The sequence below is a fragment of the Peromyscus californicus genome, unplaced genomic scaffold, assembly GCF_007827085.1.
Source record: "Peromyscus californicus insignis strain IS unplaced genomic scaffold, ASM782708v3 Scaffold_7__1_contigs__length_154581171, whole genome shotgun sequence".
In the NCBI taxonomy this organism is placed as follows: Eukaryota; Metazoa; Chordata; class Mammalia; order Rodentia; family Cricetidae; genus Peromyscus; species Peromyscus californicus.
Genome location: NW_026294595.1, coordinates 48,411,128 through 48,433,527, shown reverse-complemented (window position 1 = coordinate 48,433,527; position 22,400 = coordinate 48,411,128). Strand labels below are relative to the sequence as shown.

At 40.1% G+C, this 22,400-nt stretch overlaps 1 protein-coding gene across 6 annotated transcripts in view; it reads right to left on the bottom strand.

Annotated features, from left to right (window-relative positions):
* Dync1i2 (dynein cytoplasmic 1 intermediate chain 2) overlaps positions 1 to 22,400 on the bottom strand; it is a 55,856-nt gene that overhangs the window by 5,751 nt on the left and 27,705 nt on the right. For all 6 annotated transcript variants that reach the window (XM_052726193.1, XM_052726194.1, XM_052726192.1 and 3 more), the window contains 9 exons: positions 14,208 to 14,303; positions 13,834 to 13,996; positions 13,641 to 13,740; positions 13,078 to 13,203; positions 11,907 to 12,053; positions 11,392 to 11,505; positions 10,769 to 10,902; positions 9,655 to 9,799; positions 180 to 320 (listed from right to left, as the gene is read on the bottom strand). In XM_052726193.1, coding sequence (XP_052582153.1) covers positions 180 to 320; positions 9,655 to 9,799; positions 10,769 to 10,902; positions 11,392 to 11,505; positions 11,907 to 12,053; positions 13,078 to 13,203; positions 13,641 to 13,740; positions 13,834 to 13,996; positions 14,208 to 14,303 — 1,166 coding nt within the window. The remainder of the gene's footprint in view (positions 1 to 179; positions 321 to 9,654; positions 9,800 to 10,768; positions 10,903 to 11,391; positions 11,506 to 11,906; positions 12,054 to 13,077; positions 13,204 to 13,640; positions 13,741 to 13,833; positions 13,997 to 14,207; positions 14,304 to 22,400) is intronic.

Genomic DNA, 22,400 nt, shown 5'->3' with positions numbered 1-22,400 from the left:
CGGCCATACTACTTCCCCCTCAGCTCTGCACAGCATGCTTTTGTCACGGAGGGCACAAAGCTTATTTGGTTTCTTTGTGATGAAGCTACAATCACAGAGCACTTTTACATTCCTTGGGATAAAAGAAGTTTCACAAATTATTCAATAAATCTCCGATTTTCTGTTATTTTCCTGCTCACCTCTGTGTCATTGTTGAGATTCCACAGATCCAGTCTCCCCATGCCATCCACACAGGCGAACAGGGCTGGGTGGGTGGGTGACCACATAACATCATAAACATAGTCTGAATTATCTTCAAACGAGTACAAAGGCTTGTTATTCTGAAAAGGAAAAGCTAATTTTTAGCACGGTCAGCATACACTACACACAGAAATCCCTAACTACTTATCCCTGAGATACGACAGTCTATAGGTACACAGTTTCTTACCAACCCAGCCCACAAATGTTCCTGGAGTCTGTTCCACTACAGAATCACCTGGCATTATAAACTAAGAACCAAGTATTAGCTTGCAGTTCCTTTTTAGCTTGTAGTGGTCTTCCTGTTTTTGAAGAAGGAACAGAATATGCTTCAAAACACTTGTCAGTGAGCGGCTGCTGGAAGACGACAGTGGTGGGTGGCCCTTTACTTCTTGAAGCACCTGGAAATCTCCCTACAGAAGCAGATAAAGCTACAAGGACAGCAAAAGCAAAGCCTCAGAGGCTCCAGCGAAAGGGAAACAGACTCCAGCTGTAAGCAGGGGGAGCCTGACCGTCCTAGCATCTGTGGGAAGATGGGACTGACAGCTGCAGCACAGACGCTCACTCGGTAGCACGGCAGCCTGGGAAGGGCAGGAACCAGGGGAGTGAGTTCAGCATCTTCCCATGAATAATAGCTGCCACAGGTGCTGAGGATGGAAGCACGGCCTCATGCTGCCGTCGGGCGGGCCGGATGTGCTCTTCAAACTGACAGACCTCGTGAGTGTGAGTGTGGAGGCTGGAAGTCAACCTGTGGGCGGCAGTTCTCTATCTACTACATCGTGGGTCTCGGGGCCTGAACTCAGGTTGTCAAGCTTGGTGGAAAGCACCTGTTTAGCCATCTTGGCAGCTCAATAAAAAGTTTTAAACTGTGAGTTTAAAATTTTAAGATATGTCAACAGCATGAGATTATTGTACTAGCCCAAAATGTTTGTTTTTAACTAAACAAAAAACAACAAAAAAAATCCAAAAAAATACACCCTGCCTCCTTCAATGAACAAAAAAATTAATAAAAAAAAAATAAGCCAAACACAGAAGATTACCTCCCCGTCTTTAAAGCCACTGTTAAGAGAGTAAGGATACAGCTTGCCTAGCCTGGAATGTGCATACAATCATCAGCTAAATTTTGTAAAGCCACCCCAGAGGTACAGTGGTATTTCTGGCACACCAAAGATTCTAAAGTCTTTGACTACCGAGGTGATAGTACACTTCAAACATTCCATTTCCAGGCAATTTTAAGGTTTACCATCAAAAACTTAAAACAAAGCTGCTAACAATCATACTCATGCCAGGCAGTAGTGGCACACACCTTTAATCCCAGCATCAGGAGGCAGAGGCAAGTGGATCTCTGCGAGTTCGAGGCCAGCCTGGTCTAAAGTCTATAGAGTGAGTTCCAGGACAGCTAAGGCTACACAGAGAAACCCTGTTTCAAAAACCAATCATATTCATACATTCAATAAAAATGTGTGTGTTGGGGGCTGGGATGGGGCTGGGGGAGTACCCAAGTGGCAGAGCAATTGCCTAGCTAGATTCAATCTCAGCACTGGAGGAAACAAAAAATATGGTGGTCTATGTGCTGGACATAGTTCATTGTTAGAACAACTGTCTGGCACGCACCAGTCTCTGAGTTCAACATAGCACTGCAAACAAGGGCAACAGAATGAACATTTCACAACATGGACAATAACCTCGTGGAAGGGTGCTTAATCACAATGATGCAAATGGAAATACCCAGAATGTCACTTTACGCACTGGAGGATTAAAAGGAAAAACATCAGAAAACTCTTAAGTGGGGACAAGGATACAAGCAATCGTACCTATACCCACTGCTACTGGTGGATGAGGAACTGGTAGACTCACATGGAATTGCTATCTATTGAAGCTGAATGCATATGCATGTCCTCTGACCAAGCCATTCCATGCTAAGTATATGCTCAACAGAACTATTTATGGCCATCAAAAGACAACTATGACCTGGCATGGTGGTAAACACCTGAAATCCCAGTACTTAGGAAGATCACATGTTTGAGGCCAGCCAGGGCTACACAGCAAGACTCTAACAAAGAAAGCGGGGGGGGGGGGGGAGACGGACACAACTATATGCTGCTACCAGGACTGAAGTAACCCACATACTACCAACAGAATGGAAACATAAACTATGTTTTATTTACATGGCTAAAAAAGAATGATCTGTAACTATATTCAGCAACATGAAACTCACATAGTGTTTCGCAAGCCAGAATGAGTACACACTCTTTTTACAATCTACAAACTATTAGAAAGCAATACACAAATTAGATTAAAACATTTATAATAAAAAGATTGCTAATTGTCTCAGGAAATGGTCAGATCAAATATTTAATTTACTCAGTAAATTGCTATATAGCTTGGGTAAAAGATTACAATTTTATTTCATTTTTAAAAAATTTTTTGTTTGTTTGTTTTTTTCAAGACAGGGTTTCTCTGTGTAGTTCTGGCTGTCCTGGACTCACTCCTCTGTTTATCAGGCTGGCCTCGAACTCAGAATCTACCTCCCTCTGCCTACCAGTGCTAGGATTAAAGGCGTGTGCCATTACCACCCAGCTGAAAAGACCACAATTTAAAAAATTATGTGGAAAAAAAAGCAAAATGTCCTTCAATTTAAAATGTGACTATTTTAAAACACTTTTCCAGTTTAATTAAAAAAAACAACAACAACAAACATTTATCTGAGGATAAGCCAGAGTTTTACCCCACAGAGAAAATGCACATATTTAACATCAAATAATGCTTCATAGTACAGTCATTTAATATATAGTATTGTAAATTAAAATCCCAAGTGGAATTGTTTAGCTATCTTTTTAAAGTGGTATCTTCCTTTCCTTTGAAGAGCGCAGGGAGAACTGGAGGGGGTGGACCCAGCCTGTTGTTTAAATCCAGCCAGCAACCAGCTGCAAGGCTTTGAGCAGAGTCCCTCATTCTTTCTAAGCCTGCTTCCTTGCTTATACAACAGAGGCTTCACATTGGTAGTATGCTGTGACCACTTAGAGCATCTTAAGGATAGTGTGGGTCTTTGGGGGTCTGCTCTCACATGTCTGGGTGTCAGGGAGCACTTTAAAGTCTAGAAAGCTGCTCCAGTACATGACCAAGAATGAGAAACTCTGAGCTGTACAAGGCATAATAGCTCTCTAGACGGACTCACAAACGACCTGCAAAAGCATATTTGCCAAGAAGAAATCAAGACCAAGGGCTTCTATGAAACAAAACAAACCAAAAACAGACGACATCTGAATAAACAGAATAATCATTTGGTTCTGCTGTGACAATAAACACGGCATGGTCAAGGGACAGGCCATACAGTTTTTCCTAAGCTCAAGGTATATGCCAGGTTGAATGGTGTTGCCCTAAAATTCCTGTCTATCTAGTGCTCCTAAAAGTACCTAAGTTAAGTAGGTTACACTGCACTGGGTGGGCCCCACATCTACTATGGCTGTGTTCTTCAGAGGAAATGTGGCCACAGAGACATAATCAAGCCAGCAGTTCAGAAGGCCATGCGATGATGACAAAGACAGAGACTGGAGGGGTACAGCTGCAGGCCAAAGGGCCCCAAGGATTCCTGGCAGTCCCCAGATGCTAGGAGACAAGTACGGAACACATTTCCAGATCTCTATGGGTAAGCAGCCCACCCACACCTCCTAAACAGTAACAACACATTTCTGTTATTCTGAGCTGCTGTGTGCTAAGCTGCTACAGCAGCAATAAGAACCTAATACACAGATTCCCTCCCATCCCCAAAGCTGGGGTAATTGGGAAGTTCTAGATTAGTAACAATAGTCTCTATAGTCAATACATCAGGATTAACAGTGAACTGGAAATAACTATGACCTCAATTTAGATGATGAGAGAAATAAACAAATTTCCTTTGAAAAGAAATCATTCAATGGCTGGAGAGATGTCTCAGAGGTTAAGAGCACATACTGTTCTTGCAGAGGACAACAGTCATGTCCAGCAAACTGCCTGTCACTCCTGCTCCAGGGAATCCAATGCTTCTGACCCAATGCTCATGAGCACATACCCACATGCACACACACACACACACACACACACGCACGCACGCACGCACTCACGCACGCACGCGCACACACACACACACGCGCGCGCGCACACACACACACATGCACACACACACATATACACATACACACACACACACACACACACACACCATCCCAAGGTCAAAAATAACTTCCCATATTACCTGACTAAAGATAACCTCTGCAGAGTGTATCTATTAAAAACAATGAAAGACAAAGTCTTACGAGGCATATGAAGATAGCACCATTTCAACCTCGGCCAGAGGAGAGGAGTCTCAGACAACAGACTATGAGAATCAACTACCCCATGGCAAGGCTATCTTTACTTGAAGATGAATGAATCAAGCTATCTTAGCTTGATGCCACTGAATATTCAAATGACAGAACTTCTTTTGTTCTAAGTCCTTGCTCACCAAGCAATCTTCTGATTATAATTTGGCTTCCCATGTGGGTAGTCTACAGGGAAACAATGAGCTGGTCAGGCCAGCAGGAGTATCTGGGCCTTCTGGCAGTTAAATTTCTGACTGTAAATTAATAAATTGACATTCTCCAATGTGCCAGGGTCTTAGAAGCCTGTTAGTTACATTCAGCATTCCCTTGTCTAATCAATTCCAGTAGCTGACAAAATTGATTTTCTAAATATGCAAAGGAGGCTAGACACTGGCCTGCAGCAAGTTACTGAGGTAAGTGCCACCAGGTGGGACTGGGTTAGACCATCAGTCAGCCTTCCCTCAGACCTGCCCTCAATTTCAAAGCATATTTTCATTTTAACTTGTCTACTACATGAACATTTCCTTTTCTGAGCATTGGCAGGTTCTTTTAACCCTCTTTAATGCTAGTATTGCCGAGAGTTAAGCGAGCATGCTGTCAGATTAAAGATGGGCATTGAAACAATGGCTGTGAAAAGTTCAAGTAGCAAATAGATTACAAAAATCTAAAAACTCTTTTTAGGTATGGCCTATTAACACCCTAACTCTGCCATTCCATAGTAAATATGGTTCTGAAACTACAATATATTATGCATACATTAAGATATCATCTACTGTAAATACTTCTTTTAAGAATAACCTATGACAGGTATATTAAGATGTGCTTGAACGTTCATCTAATTACCAGGTTAGAACTGAAATCACTATCTTCCAGGTTACCCCCCAAAAAACTGCCATTGGTCATCCATTCTCCCTGCTGTTTTTCAGACCCACTAATGCACTTCTATTGTGGACTTCCAAATTTGGTGTTTTGAGATTTTAATAGTGTCTTCTAGATATTTTAGAAGCAACATCTTGGTTTAAGTTCACCAATATGAAAGAGCTGGGCATGGTGGCTCATGCCTTCAATTCCAGCACTTAGGAGGGACGGAGAGGCAAATCTCTGTGAGTTTGAGGCTAACTTGGCCTGTCTTAGGAGTTCCAGGTCAGCCAGGGCTAAGTAAAGAGACCTGTCTCAAAAATAAACAACAACAACAAGTTCACCAATATGTGGATGATCATGATCACCTACTTGTGTGTATTCTCTACACCGCAAATAGTTTAAGTCAAAAACTGTTCAAACAATCCGATGAGCCAGAACTCTGGGGCTAGGTTTTAAATTTCCCAGCCAAGCTAAGACTGGAGACTTGTACACCGAAGACCACTTTAAGGTGCATTTGAGGCAGTGCCAGACTGAAGTTCTGCTCGCCACTTTTACAGGACTTACACAAAAAGAGAAAGAGGAGGAATCTTGTTTTGATACTGGGGCAGAGCCAGATCTTAATGGACACAGAGACACACAGCATCCAATGACTCTTTCTTCCCGTTTACAGGATTCAGTTCCTGGGGCAGGAGAGCACTTGAAGAGGACAGGCAGAGAAGCAAGACTTACGAAGTCTGTTAAGTGCATACATGTGAGCAACTGATTTTAAAAGCTTAAAATGGTGAGCTGGGTGTGGTGGTGCACACACAGGCAGATCTCTGTGAGTTCGAGACCAGCCTGGTCTACAAATCGAGTTCCAGGAGAACCAGGGCTGTTACAGAGAAACCCTGTCTTCACCCCACTTTCCCTCCCCCACCACAATGCTTAAAATTGGGGCCTGGAGAGCTGGCTCTGAGGTTTCAAGTATTGGCTCCTCTTGTAGATGACCTAGGTTTAATTGCCAGCATTCATATGGTGGCTCAAAACCATCTGTAACTCTAGTTCCAAGGTATCTGATGCCCTCTTCTGGTCTCTGCAGGCACTGGGCATGCATGTTTGTGGTCCATAGACATACACAGAGGCAAAACACCCACACACATAAAATAAATAAATTAATTTAAAAATTTTAACAATGAAAGCTTAAAATGGGCCAGGCAGTGGTGGTGCATGCCTTTAATCCCAGCACTTGGGAGGCAGAGGCAGGCAGATCTCTGTGAGTTTGAGGCCAGCCTGGTTTACAGAATGAGTTTCAGGACAGCCAGAGCTGTTACACAGAGAAACTCTGTCTCCAAAAACAAAACAAAACAAAACAATACAAAACAAAACAAAAACAAAAAAAAAAACCCTTAAAATGGAAATGGAATAATGTTTTTTTTTTTTTTTTTTTTTTTGGTTTTTTTTTTTTTTTTTTTTTTTTTTTTTTTTGGTTTTTCGAGACAGGGTTTCTCTGTGTAGCTTTGCGCCTTTCCTGGAACTCGCTTTGGAGACCAGGCTGGCCTCGAACTCACAGAGATCCGCCTGGCTCTGCCTCCCGAGTGCTGGGATTAAAGGCGTGCGCCACCACCGCCCGGCTGGAATAATGTTTTTAAAGTGGTTTTAAGACACTGTCTACCATTCATTAGAATTCATTATTCATGAACATGCCTACTACTTATTTTTCCAGCACAGGTAGGGAGGGCCTCAATCAAATCATTTGAAGGGTAGCAACAACTAAATTAGGAAGCGTAAGTTCAAGTCTGGCCATATACATAAATCTACCTAGCAAACTGTTTCTGTTTGATCCTTCACAGAACAGAACTGTGTGCAGAAAGGGTAGACTAAAAGGTAAGAATTCTTACTCTTTTCTTTTCTTCCAGAGCTGGGGATTGAACCTAGGACCTCATGCATAGTAGACAAGTATACTATCACTAAACTGTGTAACAACAACCTAGGCCAAGGCAATTCTTCTGATAACATTTTAGGGGGTTCTTGCTCATCATACATGATATAAAATACACTATTCTATGCTGGCCCACCCTTTGGCCACTAGGAAGGGTGTTAGAGGCAGGGAAGAATATCTATCATATTTGAGAGTGAATGAAAGAAACGGTAAAACTTAACCTAATTAGCAAGGAAAAGAGATATATCTGCCTATTGTTCTCAGCCAAATCTCTTCTGGGACAGGGGAGATGGCTGAGTGGACAGAGATGCCTGAGTGCAGGTCTAATGACCTGAGTTCCATCCTTATCCTGCAAGGTGGTAGGAGAGAACCAATTCTTGAAGCTGTCCTCTGACATGTACTTGTGCATGGTGGCAACCTGCATTCACACACATACACAATACATATGCGCGCGCGCACACACACACACACACACACACACACACACACACACACACACACACTTAAATAAATAAAAGCAACGTCTATGTTGAAACACAGTAAAATACAGAAACAAAAATATCAACTATTAATGAAGATCTGTGTAGAACCACAAAAGCAAATGCCTGTTAGTCTGCGATCACAGGGAAGTTCGTTCTCAAATAGGCAAGACGAGCTCTTCATTTTCAAATCCTGTTAATGAATGTTCAAATTTCAAGCAGAAAGAAAGCTAGCACACTGAAAATCTGACATTTAAAAATTAACCACTCAATCAGTCAGTCCCCAAATGAAGATTACTTCAATAGTCAAAAAAGGAAAGAAGCTGCCAAGCACGGCCAAGATAGATGCTTCTCTGGACTCCTACAGGCCGGCCCACAAGAAAGCACAGCCAGAAATCGTGCAACTTATATGGATATTTGAAACCTTTATGGAAATAGTAGGTTTTATCTTTGCAATTCTGTATCTTGCTTTGTTTTAGTAGCAGACTATGTATTTTCCCACATAGACAGAGTTGTAGATCATGCACTTCTTTGCTTCTGGCTATGAGAACTTCTTTCTCTAGGTTTTTTGCCAGTCTATGATCCAAGGATGAAAGAGATGACTGATTACATACATTTAGGCTCCGACCCCCATTAGAACGGACACTGTGTCAAGCACTTTTCTAGATGTTTCCTTCATTAGACTTCAGGTAAGTGCTATTTTTATCTGTTAATGTCAAAGCTGAAAATGTTCAATTTAAGGCAAGCTTTGCAAGGTTGTTTTAAATCATTTCATGTTAGACTGAAAGGAGGCACTGAGACAGGACAAGAGTGAACAGCAAGTGCACTCTGGACACTAGGCCAGACTTGGTAAGTGCATACGTAGGAGCTCACTACAGTGAAAGGCACCTCTTAAGAACACTAGATTTTCTCAGAGATCTCCAAGAACAACAGCATGTCTCGAAACTTTGTTCCATGGTGAAGGATTCAAAAAGTCAACATTAAGATCAAGTAGATGGACAGGAAAAAGAAAGCTTAAAATGTAGCTTCTGTAGACTAGGATACACGTGCAGTTTTACTAGCAACACTGTTATCCTGCAGAAAACTAGAAAGCAAGCAAGTTAAGTTTAATTATAAAACAAGGCAAAGCAAAATGACAGTCTATCTATCAGGAGGTCATGCTCCCTAAGCTCTGTCTGTGAGACTTTCACTGGCCAGGCCAGGCCACACTCACTGAAACTACCAGAGGACTAGGAAGCCCTTTCATCATTAAGTGAAAAGTACTTCAAGTAATGGTTTACTAAGCCCCAATAAACAGCATTAGTTATACCGGAGTAAGAAAGTACACATGTGCCTTCCCAATGCTTTCTAATGATTCCAGTTTACCGTGTAGCCTTATTGTACAGGACTTACTGCAAATAGTCTCTGTCTTTTCTCTATTTCCCATCAGCCCCGTGAGCCACTGCAGTGCTGAATTGAGGCTCCTAGCTCTCCACAGAGCAAATGAATGGCTTTTGTGTGGGGCTGGATGAAATTCTGTCAAGGGGCTTCTTTCTCCAGGGGCTTCTCTCCAACTCAGTTCAGAGTAAACAGGTCTGAGCTCGAAAAGCCTAAAGGGGTGGGAAGACTAATCTTCAATTTTTGTGGGGTCACTTTATTTGTTGGCACCCCAATATCAGCATACTCGCACACGGTGTAACTTCTTACCATGTTTTATGTATTGGGAAACAATTCTAAGACATCATCTAAGGTCTAAGACCTGTGTCTTTCTCTGTAGTATTAGAGCACCACCTTGTGTCAGGAAACTGACTAAATGCACAGAAAGCTGTATTTCAGATACCTTAGTTGTCCAAAGTTTTACTGTCCAGTCAAATGATGAAGTGACAAACAGATGTGAGAAGTCTACTGCTCCAACAGCCGCATGACAGTGGATTCCAGTGATGGGTCCCTGATGTCCCTCAAACATCTCACTGATTCCAGCTTTGCTATTTCATAAAAGTGAAAATGTTAGATACCTCTCTTATAAGTATACCACATATTTTCTGAATGCTTTTGTTTATTTATTTTTTTAGGACAAGGCCTCACTATGTAGCCTGAGCTGCTCTGGAACTTATTATATAGGCCAGGCTAGCTTCAGCTTCAGAGCTCCACCTTCCTTTGCCTCAGAGTGTTGAGATTAAATGTGTACACCATCACACTCAGTCAGTGTATCTTACTATGGGTTCATATACCAGAACTTGACTTAATTTCAAACACAATTCTATGTTCATAGTTCATTAGCATAACTTATGCCAAATGTTATTGTATTCATATTTGATAACACTACTCAAGTAGTGGGGACTTTTGGAGCCATAAACACCATGCTGTTGACAGGAGAACTCAGAAGTCCAGTCTCCATAGTGGTAGAGTAAGGACAAAGATGCTGTGTAAGAGACAATCTGGACTAATCTCAATCAAAGGCTTTGAAGTGAAGGTGATCTGTACTGGAAATGAGGTCCAGATGCTCAATGTTTCTAAAGGACAGCTAGACAATTTCAAAACAAATCCTAGTCGGTTTAACATATGTAGTGACATTACTCTACCATTATCAGTAGGCTTGCACTAAAGCTCAAAGTTCAAATAAACCCAAAGAGAAAACAGGTGACAGCCACATTTACAAACCTGAAGGCCAATTGTGGTACATGCATACTACATTTCTAATTGCCGAACATGCCTCCTACCAGTAACTTCTGTGAGCACAAGCACACACAAATCCCTACAATATACCACATCCCACACAATCCAAAACACATGAATCCAAACTACTTCTGTTAAGAAAAAATTAACGTATGTTTTAGGTGCCTGAATTTAAGGTGTCACAAGTCTAGAGTAGGATTCTACTTAAATAAGGAAAGTTGTTTCACTGAGATGATCCAAGAACCATTTAAATAACGGCGAATTCCTACTAGGTTTACCTGCCATGGCGGCATGCTGTATATACGGAACCTTCTTCACTGCCTACAACAAAGTTGTTGACGTCTCCAACAGGGAAGGACATAGATGTTACAGCTACTGCTTTGGACTGTTTGTGAACCAACTCCATGCTATCCTACATAGAAAAAAAAAAAATGAGAAAACTATTTTGTAAAGCTTTAATTCAATTCTTCATAAAAAAGCTTCCACTTTTTTTTTTGTTTTTTTTTTTGGTTTTTCTAGATAGGGTTTCTCTGTGTAGTCTTGGCGCCTTTCCTGGAACTCACTCTGTAGCCTAGGCTGGCCTCGAACTCACAGAGATCCACCTGCCTCTGCCTCCCGAGTGCTGGGATTAAAGGCGTGTGCCACCACCGCCCAGCAAAAGCTTCTACTTTTAACTGGTTGGTAAGTTATTGTTTTAACATAGTATTAATATAAACCTACCTCAGTTAAATGAAAAAGGTTTGGCAAGATATATTCAAGCTATCAACACATATTCAGGTTTATAGTCTGTGTAATATAAAAATATCTATAAATGATAAAATGATATAAACGAAACTGGGGTATATGTACAATTAAAAACTAGCATTTACTTCAAAATCCTACATTCCTGAGTTTAACCCACCTGTGGGTGGGAAAGCATGTCCAAACTCCAGGAGCAAATTTTCCCATCAGTAGAGATGCTGATCAGGTTATGAGCATTTTGTGTTCCAACAACATTCACACAGTAGACAGGGTGCTAAAAACATGAAACAGGGTTTTCAGAGGTTATTTAACAACAAACAAACAAACAAACACTCCAGAAACAATGAGTCTAATTGCGGGTATTCCATTTCATATCAAACAGTTCTGTATGCTGACAACTTTCGTTTTGTTCTACTGAGAGCTGACCCCAGGACCTTGAGCACTGCTGGGACAGCACTCCACCTCTCAGTTCCGGCCTCAGCCCTGGGGTCACTTTAACGTGAAGTCTGTTGCTATTCTGATGATTCACAAAGGTTGTCTTAGAAGAGAGATGACTTCCTGATATATGCACCCCCCCCCCACAAGGAAGCATGCTCGGAACCCCCGCAGCCAGATACTACTCTACAGTCAGTAGTGAGGGCGCACAGAAGTCTAATGAGATAACTCGTTACTTACTGTGTGTGCAGCGGCTGACAGTGGGGTTCTCTGCACGGGAGTTCTTTTATTGCTACGGTTATCCCAAAGCACAATTTGGCCTGAGTATGTACCACCAACGACAAGATTTGGATGAAATTTTGCAAATGTAGCAGACATTACAGCTGACTGCAAAGAAGTAGAAATTTTGTATTTAAGATTTAAGTGGCAGCCAGGCATGGTGGCGCACTCCTTTAGTCCCAGCACTTGGGAGGCAGAGGCAGATCTCTGAGTTCAAGGTCAGCCTGCTCTACAGAGTTCTAGGAAAGCCAGGGCTACACAGAGAAACCCTGTCTCAAAAAAACAAACCAAACAAAAAGATTTAAGTGGGAAAAGTCTGATGAATTAGAAAAACAAATCTACTATCTGAAATATTTTCCTTTCTACCACTTAAGGTATTAGAAGTTTTAAAAACGATCCATTTAATTTTAATTTTGTAAGAAATAAAAAATTATAATATTTTGTGTTCAAAAGTCAAATGTGATATTTATATGTTTACATAGTTATCAAACAAAAGTTGCTTCAATCAATTACAGTTTTTAAAGGAAAGCTGGCCTGTGACTGACTTCTGACTATAATATGACAGTAAAGAATATAGTAGTTTTGATTCAGAGTGTTTGTTTTGGATTATGACACTATTAAGATTTTAACATATACAATCAGAAAGAGGCACAAATTCTAACCTTTTGCTAAATCCACTTTAAAAAAATCTACATCTGCTTCCTAATTCAACCATATGTTTTTACTTTAAACTATTTAGTTGCAACTCCTCAGGCCATGTCTAAGTGATTCAGTGGGCCGATGTCTGACTATATATTCAGTAATAAGTCCCTGAGAAACTCCCTGTGGGAAAGACATCTTCCAAAAGATTCCTTTTATATAGTAAATCACAATAACAGAAAGTCACAACTGCAAAGGCCCTTAGGTGTAGTTTCACGTTAGACGTTAGGAAAGCTATAAAACGCAGATCATATTGAACTGAGAGTGTTCAGCTTTCTGTCTGACATCTGTTTGCAAATATGGAGTGGTTTAGTAAATGCCAATCCAATGACATCATCATGTTGACAAGAAAAGAAAAAAAGGCACTTGTCTACCCACATTCACGAGTGGATCCCTAAGCATGGGAAGACGGTTGGTTGAAAGGCCATCTTACCTGGCAGTGGAACACATACTCTGGGGTAGTCTTTTTGTACTTCATATTCCACACAAGGGCCACACCATCAGGCTCATGAGGAGCCTCTTCATTGTTATTATAGGAAGCCACAAGTAACTCTGGATACTATTCATGAGAATCAAATAGAAACAAGTCGAATAATAAGAACTATTATGTTCTTAACTATCTATCAGACTGTTCTGAAAATGATCCTTACAATTATGCTCACCAAGATGTTAGGCCGAGTTTAAATTAGCACAGTTGATTATTTAAAATGTTTAAATGTTAAAGTAGTTCATTAAAATGTTTAAATTTTATCTAAAGTGTTCAGTGGGTAATTAAATTAGCAAAACTGGATTTGGGCATAAAGTCCTGAATTTCAAATCTAAAAGTAGTTCCAATTCTTCCTTCCAGTATACACAAGTCAAAGTGGTAATGGCAACATTAGAATCATCACCCATTATAATTTATTTTAAATGATACACACTGACTTAATTACAAAAGTCCTATATCAAAATTATATGTTAATTCGAATTAAAAAGTGAAGTTGTGCTATACTTTACCTGGGATGACCAATCCAAACAGCTAACAACTCGATGCTTTGACCAACGTTCATCAAAAAATTGTCGATTTAATGATAGCTTAGCACCTGCTTGAATCTCTCTGTAGAAAAAGATCAACCCCCCAAAGACAGTGTTATAGCTTGTGTCACACTTCAAGGCTGCGGAAGCTATGACCTTGGGAATTAAACATTACCCTTCTTTGTCTTCCAAATCTCTCCCACTGTAGTCAAAGAAGATGTTAATCTGCTCAGAAAGGGCTCTTTCCACAATTCTTGTAGAATGGTCAAAGAAACTTAAAAATTCTTCTGAGTGTAAAATTTGTTGCTTTTCTTCTTCAGTTAGTTCATGAGGGGGAGCTGGAAAAAATATTTTTTAAAAAGTATGATTTAGGCCAATCAAATCCTGTCAACTCACTATTACAGTTTGGATCAAGAAATAGCACACATTCGTTTAAAATGAGAATCACCTCTTTGATTTCGGACATTTTATTCTACTTTAGTTCCTAAATAACAACACACGTTTTAAGAGGAATCAGCAGAGAAAAACACCTGAAATGTGTTAGGATACCTTTGCTATCGCTCTCTTCATCTTTTGTCAAGGTTTTCTCTTCTTCGGGTTCAACAGGAGGTTTAGGAGTTGTTACGTCATCTTCCTCCTCCTCATCTGAACAAGGATGGAACAATAAACAAAGACTAGCTTACTACAGACAGCTGGTGATTCTGAAGCACTGTCTCAGAGCATCACAACCCCCTCAACCCCTCAGGGTGAAAACATCCCACTATAAAGACTGCGTGCAGACAACAGGAACTTTACCAGCACCAACTTAACGAATGAAATGGGAACTCTCGCGTTTTTAGATACAGGGGTCAAGAGTTATCCTAGGTTCTGTAACTATGTAAACCACGAGTAAGGTATGTCAGTAGGATGCACTCCTCATGGAAGTCTTTAAAAGCTTACCAGGATTACTATTCTAGACAGAACAACGTGTGACTCCTACATAGTTCTGTAGAGCATGCTGACACATTAATGCTGCAGAATGAAGAAAATCAAATGTCTGAACAGCCCACGGAGCTGGCTGCTTACTTGTGATCTGAAACCATCAGTGTCTGATGGGTCTTCCTAGGACATAAAGATGCTTACATTAACTCTCAGGTTGCTATTTGAGAGGCAGATTTTAAAGATAATAGCTTTGAGATCACATTTTCTATTCTGTCATTTTAAATGCAAGTCTCATTATCTATCACTGTATGATGTGGCAATAGCACTTAAAACAGTTTTCTTTAATTTTAATAAAATATTCAGAAATATATCATGCTTATGACTTTTAAAAATTATCAAATCTCATAAATCCTCAAACCAGCATACAGCTTAAAATAGTTTATTTAAAAAATATTATGGTGCATATAACCCTGTCTACCATCTCTTTTAGCTATAAACCAAGGCAGATTTCAAGAAGAAAAACGTGTATTTTTATTGCCTAAGCACATCTTAGCTGTCTATTAGGGAATGGCAGCAGGCATCTGCAACAGAGTGCGTCTCAAGTAATGAAAGCCTATTCAATAAAGGGCCTTTCCTTGTCTGGTATAGTCATTTCCCTGACCCATGTCCAGAATGATCTAAACCACATACACATACAACCTACACAAAAGAACGGTCAAGGATGGGAACCAGCTGCCAAGTCACGGTCCCAGCAGTCACGCCAGCTGACTAGATAGCAGCAACCAGATGGCACTGCTGGGATTGTGTCTTTCTGCTGCAAGGTGGCAAGGGGATGGCATAACATTCTTCCGCTTGACTGCTTCCAATCCCGTGTCTCTCCCCAATGGTGAGCCTGTGCAATTACCCACACTCCAGGAGGCTACAGACAAGCCTTTACCCTGCAAACAAAATGCAGCCTGTAGGCCACACCAGCTGCCAAACCACACACAGTGTTAGATTTAGAGAGCGAAGGAAATCTTTCCAACTCTATAGTATAAGCAATAAAAATACAACTGTACCTGTGCACAGAAAGCTTTAAATGACACCGTATAACGCACACAATGATACAAGCTCCAACTTAATCAGAATGATAATGACGTATGCCAATCGTACATTACTTGAAATTGAGCGATTTTTACGTCTGACAAGTTTACAGAACTGGGATAAATGGCATGAGTGATTTCAATATATGCTCATACTTTTGAACCAAATGGTGAAGGTTAAAATTTTTCCTTTCAAGGGCCTCAATCAGCCACAAAGGAAAACAGTAATCACTGTCTTTTCAGGCAGCCCAACCGCATTTGTCAGCCCTTTCTCCGTCAATGCAGCCAGAGCAATCAACCTGCCAAACATTCAGAATGGAAAAACAATCTGAAAATACAGGGTATAATGCACCTGCCAGTGAAAATGGCCATTTCAAGAAAAGCTAGTGATCTCAGTGACCCTGCTGGGGAGGCGGTGGCGCAAAGGGGAAAGAACACGTACGAGAATTCTTAGTGGTCGTCACTCTCCTGCACACTGACACTTCCTTACAAAGCATGCCAATTATAGCTTTTGTGCTACTTAAAAAATGAAAGCTTTTTTTTGGGCAAAATAATCACATAGAGAAACAGAAAGACACTACTCCTTCTTAGATGGATTCTCATACACAAAGGATTATTAATCTGAAAACAGTGTGTCTGATGGTGACTCCATCCTGTACTGTTCTAACATTAGGATGTGACTCTGCCATAAAATAATCTACAGGGATACTGAAATGAAATCATTTAATTACATTTACTTCTGACTTCTAGAATAACAGGAGATCCTATTTCCATGAAAACTTTAGTATGAGTACTATTCTTACAGCGCTGTGGGTTTCTTTTTTACATTTAGTGTGAGAAAAGAATGTAGCTAGGTTTTCCTAATATTATCAGTTTTCCTAATCAATTCTGTTAACTAGCAGGCTCACGGTATGTAAATTCTAAATTAAGGACTTGGAATCACCCCGGACAAGTCACTCTCAAGCACTGTGAATTATAAACTGCAGCCTCCTGCCCACATCTTCTCTTCTCTCTACTCTGTTATATTATACCACTTCTAAGTACCATTTCCAAAGACAGGTGTCAAAGTCCTGTCATATGCATAGAGTCAGTATTTTCCAGTGCTAAGTGACCTACTAATCTGCATATTTAACAGAAAGGCTCTTGTTTACAGACACTCTTTCCTTCTGAAATATAAATGCAGATGAAGTACATTAGCTGCTGGTCTGTTGCTAAGCCATTCTGTAGATGGATGGTTAGTAGCAACTCTGCAAACACACCTTCTGGAATTTTATTTTAGAATCAATGAACATACATCCTTTTCTACAATGATCAAATACGGACTTAAAAACTATAATTAGTACTTAAATCAAGCTTCAGAAAGGTCACTAAACTAATTTTCCAGGAATATAAAAGCAAATAACAGGCTGCTTTAAAAAAAAAAAAAACTATAGCTGGGCGGTGGTGGCGCATGCCTTTAATCCCAGCACTCGGGAGGCAGAGGCAGGCGGATCTCTGCGAGTTCAAGGCCAGCCTGGGCTACAGAGTGAGTCCCAGGAAAGGCGCAAAGCTACACAGAGAAACCCTGTCTCGAAAAACCTAAAAAAAAAAACAAAACTATAAAGTGAACTATTTTTGTTATAAAGTATATGCTAAATAATCACATATATATGTGAATGCTCCTCTGGAGCCAAGATGCCCTTCTTACTAAGAACTTCTACAACCATAGCTATCACAGGACCACTAATATGGCCCCAGATCCAATACCACAGTTGTAAAGATTGTCTCAGACACTCCCTGTTATGTGGTAAGCTATAACATACTTAAAACTGGAAGACTGTAAGTGAACAGGAAGACTGCCATGCACATCAGTTTGCTGATGAATATTCATGACTGCATGCTAAGTGGTTAACTCCAGGCTTTCCCTGACAGAGAAGCTGAGGCTACAGGCTAAGCAGTAGAGTGCAGAGAGATACAGTTACTTTCAAAATGACACATCTCCTGTCAAGGCATGCTGAAACTAGGTTTCATGAACCACTGATTTTTACTTTGAGTTAACACCAAAACTGTCATGCATTTTGGTGAGACAAAAAGAAAACTGTTCTGTAAATTAAGCTGCACCTAGAGACAACACCAAGGAGTGAACTTCTGGTTGCTAGAATAATCAGCGAAGCAGTGGGTTAATCAGTTAAATCATCTGTGAAATGGGTGGCTTCTGTTAACCTAAAGGAAGATGGCTTCTGAACAGGGTCTCTCATTTACATGCCATTCATACTTAAGATATGTTTAAGAAACCATAAAGTACACTTTTGAATAATTCTACAATAGCCATATTTATATAGTAATATGCAAGATCTTAGAATATCCATAGTAAACAAACACTGCAACTTATAAATCCACCACTTATGGTTTTCAATATAAAGTTAATGAATCCCATCACTAGTGCATTGCTGTTCATGAAATAAAATTGTTGGCAACCAGTTCATTGTTAGTTTTATATATTGATAATATACCCTTTTAAGATGATTTAATATCTTATGATGAATTCCTAACTTTAATCAGGGAATTTGATGCTCATAAAAATGATTCAACTTACAAAGATTCAACTAATGAATAATCCTGTAGACATCTATCAGCAGTGCAATCATTAATTTGAAAATCCAGACCAGACAGGAACAATTTTCCTTTAACATTTTCTAAATAACCTTAAAATGTATCTATTTACTTCTATTTAATACGTGTATGTATGTGGGCAGGTACATGCCTGGGCCCACGTGTGGGAGTTAAGTCTACCATGTGGGTCCTGGGAATCAAAGCTGGTCATTAGGGTTGACAGCAAGTATCTTTACCCACTGAGCCATCTTGCCCACCCCCTATACAGCGATCTTCTTATACCTTCAAATCAAATGAATAATTAAAATAACCTTCAATGAAACAAAGTTGTATCATTGTATTGATAAGATTCCTTCCTTTTTGTGGGCGGTAGTGGCCCACACCTGTAATGCCAGCACTCAGGAGGCAGAGGCAGGTGGATCTGAGTGTGAGGCCAGCCTCGTCTACAGAGTGAGTTCCAGGACAGCCAAGGCTACACAGAAAAAAACCTGTCTCTGAAAATAATAATAATAATAAAATAAAACAAATTCATTCCTTTCTCTCTTGCTTTTTTTTTTTCATCCCGAATAGGATCACTTCTATTTGCTTAATAATTTGGACTTCAAAAAGGGAAACAGAGCTGACATTTTAATCACAAGTATTTTGAATTCAGATATAATGTTGGGAGGAAATAAACTTTTTAGTTTATGTGTATGACTGCTTTGCCTGCATGGATGTCTGTGCAGCACCTATGTGCAGTACTGGATCCCGCTGGGACTGGAGTTAGACAGCTGTGCTCCCATGATCGCTGAAGTGCTAGAAATCCAACTCAGGTCTCAGAGGAGCAACCAGTGTTCTTAACCAGATCTCTCCAGCCCTCTCAACATACCTTTTTAAAATAGAAAATTCGGATTTTATTTTGGCTGAATTATTATTATTAGTAATTCAATTATCTGTGATCTCATTAAATGTTACTTTTTTTCTGGGCCAGTTTTATTCAGATTTAAATTCTTCAGTTCAAAATTAAGAACAAATGACATAATGTTCAGTTCTATTTATATTCTCACATATTAAAGGTTAAAGCTAATTCATTAAACACATAATTTACTTTGGAACTTTTTAAAACTCCATTTTAGGTAAGGCTAATACTAAATTATTAACTAGAAAGCCCACAAATTTGGTCTACAAGTGGGAAGTGTAGATTCTAGATAGTAAGATTATACAACAAAAGATTACAGGTTTACATATAACCATCTTCTATATACTGTAAAAGGTAATCAACATTAGTATCTGTTTCATGAAACCAAGAAGCAACAGGTCAGAAATCCCTCCATGGACGCAGCAGAATGGAGGAAGGAGATGGCTTCTCACAGAAAGCAAGCAAGAGGCTGCTCTGCTTAATAACCCCAGGGCCTCCCTCACTGCAGACTTGGTTCATCAACTGACTTTCCAGGACCACAGCTTCCAAAGATGGAAACTAGCTGGGTAGGTTAAAGGGCCTTTTTGGATGTCTTTATACTTTTGTAATTAAAAAACAAAAATACAACAACAAAAATCCATACTGAAGAGGTGGATAAGAAAAAAAAAATGCTATTTTCAAGAGTTAAACTTTTAAAAGGAAAAGGTAGAAAGTAAGTAAGAGTGTGCCTGTGGGCACCACTCTTCCGTTCTGGAAGCTGCCTGCCTGCAGAGAAGGGAATTGACTGAGGTCACATGGTCTTAGTCAATTTCATTCACAGTAGGTGCTTTAAGACAGCAAAAGCACCCAGATTCAGAAACAGTACCACTAACTCACAGAGCAGACTTGACAGTAAGAAAATGGCTGGAATAGAGAAAAACAAAGTGGAATGAAACTGCTTTTGAAAAGGACAGCTTTAGCCACTTAAATAAAGGAGGGTGGTAAGACTAAAGACCAGTTTTCCCACACATTACTCCTGTACTGAACATACTGCCTTCTGGATTTACGGTTACACTCCAGTTGTGGGAGTAAACATTTTTTTTTCATGGCAAACTTTTTTTCTCAGATAATTACAATTAAAAAATAAATTGCAGTGCTAAGGCTTGAACCCAGTGTTTCATGAACATGAGACAAATATGCTACCACAAAACAGCACTCGAGTCCCTTAAGTAACTGCTAAATGGTCACCATCTGGGCTGAGTTTGAGGAGCACCGAATTAAAGCAATGGATGTGGTTAAGCACCAAGTGTTTTCATTAGAAAAATCTTATTTAATGTTTTTTCTTCTTGCCTCTAGAACTTCGACAACATGGGAATGAAATTCAATGTCATGAAGTTAATTGCAATGGCATAAAAAACGGCATTATCTAATTTTTGTAAGTGGTGCAAAGGGTACGAATGGCCTCACGGCATGAGGACAGGCTTCTCACTCTTCTCCACTTGGATACGCCAAGCCCTAACTGAAGCACAAAGCCGCGGAAAAGGAGACCCAGTGCCTTCATATACAGAGGGCAGCAGCACTCACCACACTCAAGGACACTTGCTGGACTGCGAATAAACAAACATGGACTTTATGAAGTGAACCTCTAAATCGAGTCTACACAGGAAGACTCTAAAGGATGGTGAACCAGTTGAACCCTCTGAAATGGGCTCCATTCACCCATCTTGCCCCTTCCATTTCCGTTAGTGAAGAAAAGATCCGTTTACTCTACTCTAGTGAAAGGGCTTCGGGGCTTACTCACTGTCTGGAGGTCACCACTAAAATGATACTGCTCTGACGCAGACAAAGCAGTACGCTATGACCCACACTCCCTTTTGAATGAAGTGTCGCTAAACGGCAGCTCTAAACCAATAAATCAACTTGGCACTTGTAGTCAGTATTTTAAAAAGGAGATGATATAGTGAGAAAAGAGATGGCACTATTTTAAAACATTTGTATTGGACTGTAATAAAACTTAAAACTACTTATAAGTTACTATCATAAAAACACAAAGTTTGCTGTTTTGTGGCAACATGAGAGAATGTATATCTTAGAATTGGTTAGACATGGTTTAGAACAGTAGTTATTAGCTGGTAAGCTTTGATAATCACTTCTTTTTTTTTTTTTTTAGCTTCTTTGTGTGCAAATAAGAATCAAAGTTTGGACTGGAGAGATGGCTCAGCAGTTAAAAGCACTGGTTGCTCTTTCTGAGGTCCTGAGTTCAATTTCCAGCAACCACACAGAGGCTCACAATCATCTATAGTGGAGCCTGATGCCCTCTTCTGGCATAAAGGTGTATATACAGATAGAGCACTCATACATATAAGAAAAAAAAGAATCAAGGCTTAATTAACATTTGGGGTTGTTGCTGCCTGTGTTTGCAATCGGCCACAAATATGTGTGTGTGCCCACAGAAGCCAGAAGAGGGCATCAGATATCCTAGACGAGGAGTTCCAAGATGTTGTAAATGATGTAATGGGTAACTGGGGTCCTTTGGAGAGAAAGTGCTCTTAACCACTGAGCTATCTCTCTAGACCCCAACTTTCAAAGTTTTGGTGAGAGGATTAGAAATACAATGCCTGGTATGTAGTGAGTACTGGGCAGTTAAATTTTTCTGCCACTGATTTAAATAGAATTTAAAAATTCTCAAAATTCAAGCATTTTGAGAACTATTATAAACAAATAGCTTTAATAGTATACTTAAGAGATGCTGACAGATTCAATTTAGCCCTGAATTCAGAGGGCTACAAAAAACACAAAGTAGGCACATGCTTATGTCTCTATTTAAGAAGGCTATCTAGGCCCGGCGGTGGTGGCGCACGCCTTTAATCCCAGCACTCGGGAGGCAGAGCCAGTCGGATCTCTGTGAGTTCGAGACCAACCTGGTCTACAGAGTGAGATCCAGAACAGGCACCAAAACTACACAGAGAAACCCTGTCTCGAAAACCAAAAAAAAAAAAAAAGGCTACCCAGGAGACCCTATAATGGTTTCACTTCTGGGCCTAAGAACACACAGTGATTAGGATATACTCAACAAGTACTGGACTAATCATACTTTTCATCCAAATTTCATCAACAATTATTTAACACTTGAAAACAACATATTTCTCTTCCATCATGAAAGCAAGAAAATTAAGTATCCCAGGTAAAACTTGTTCTCTGAGGTAGGTAACACTGAATAACACTCCTTTAGGTGTGCAGTGAGCCCACTACATGCTACACACAGGCATC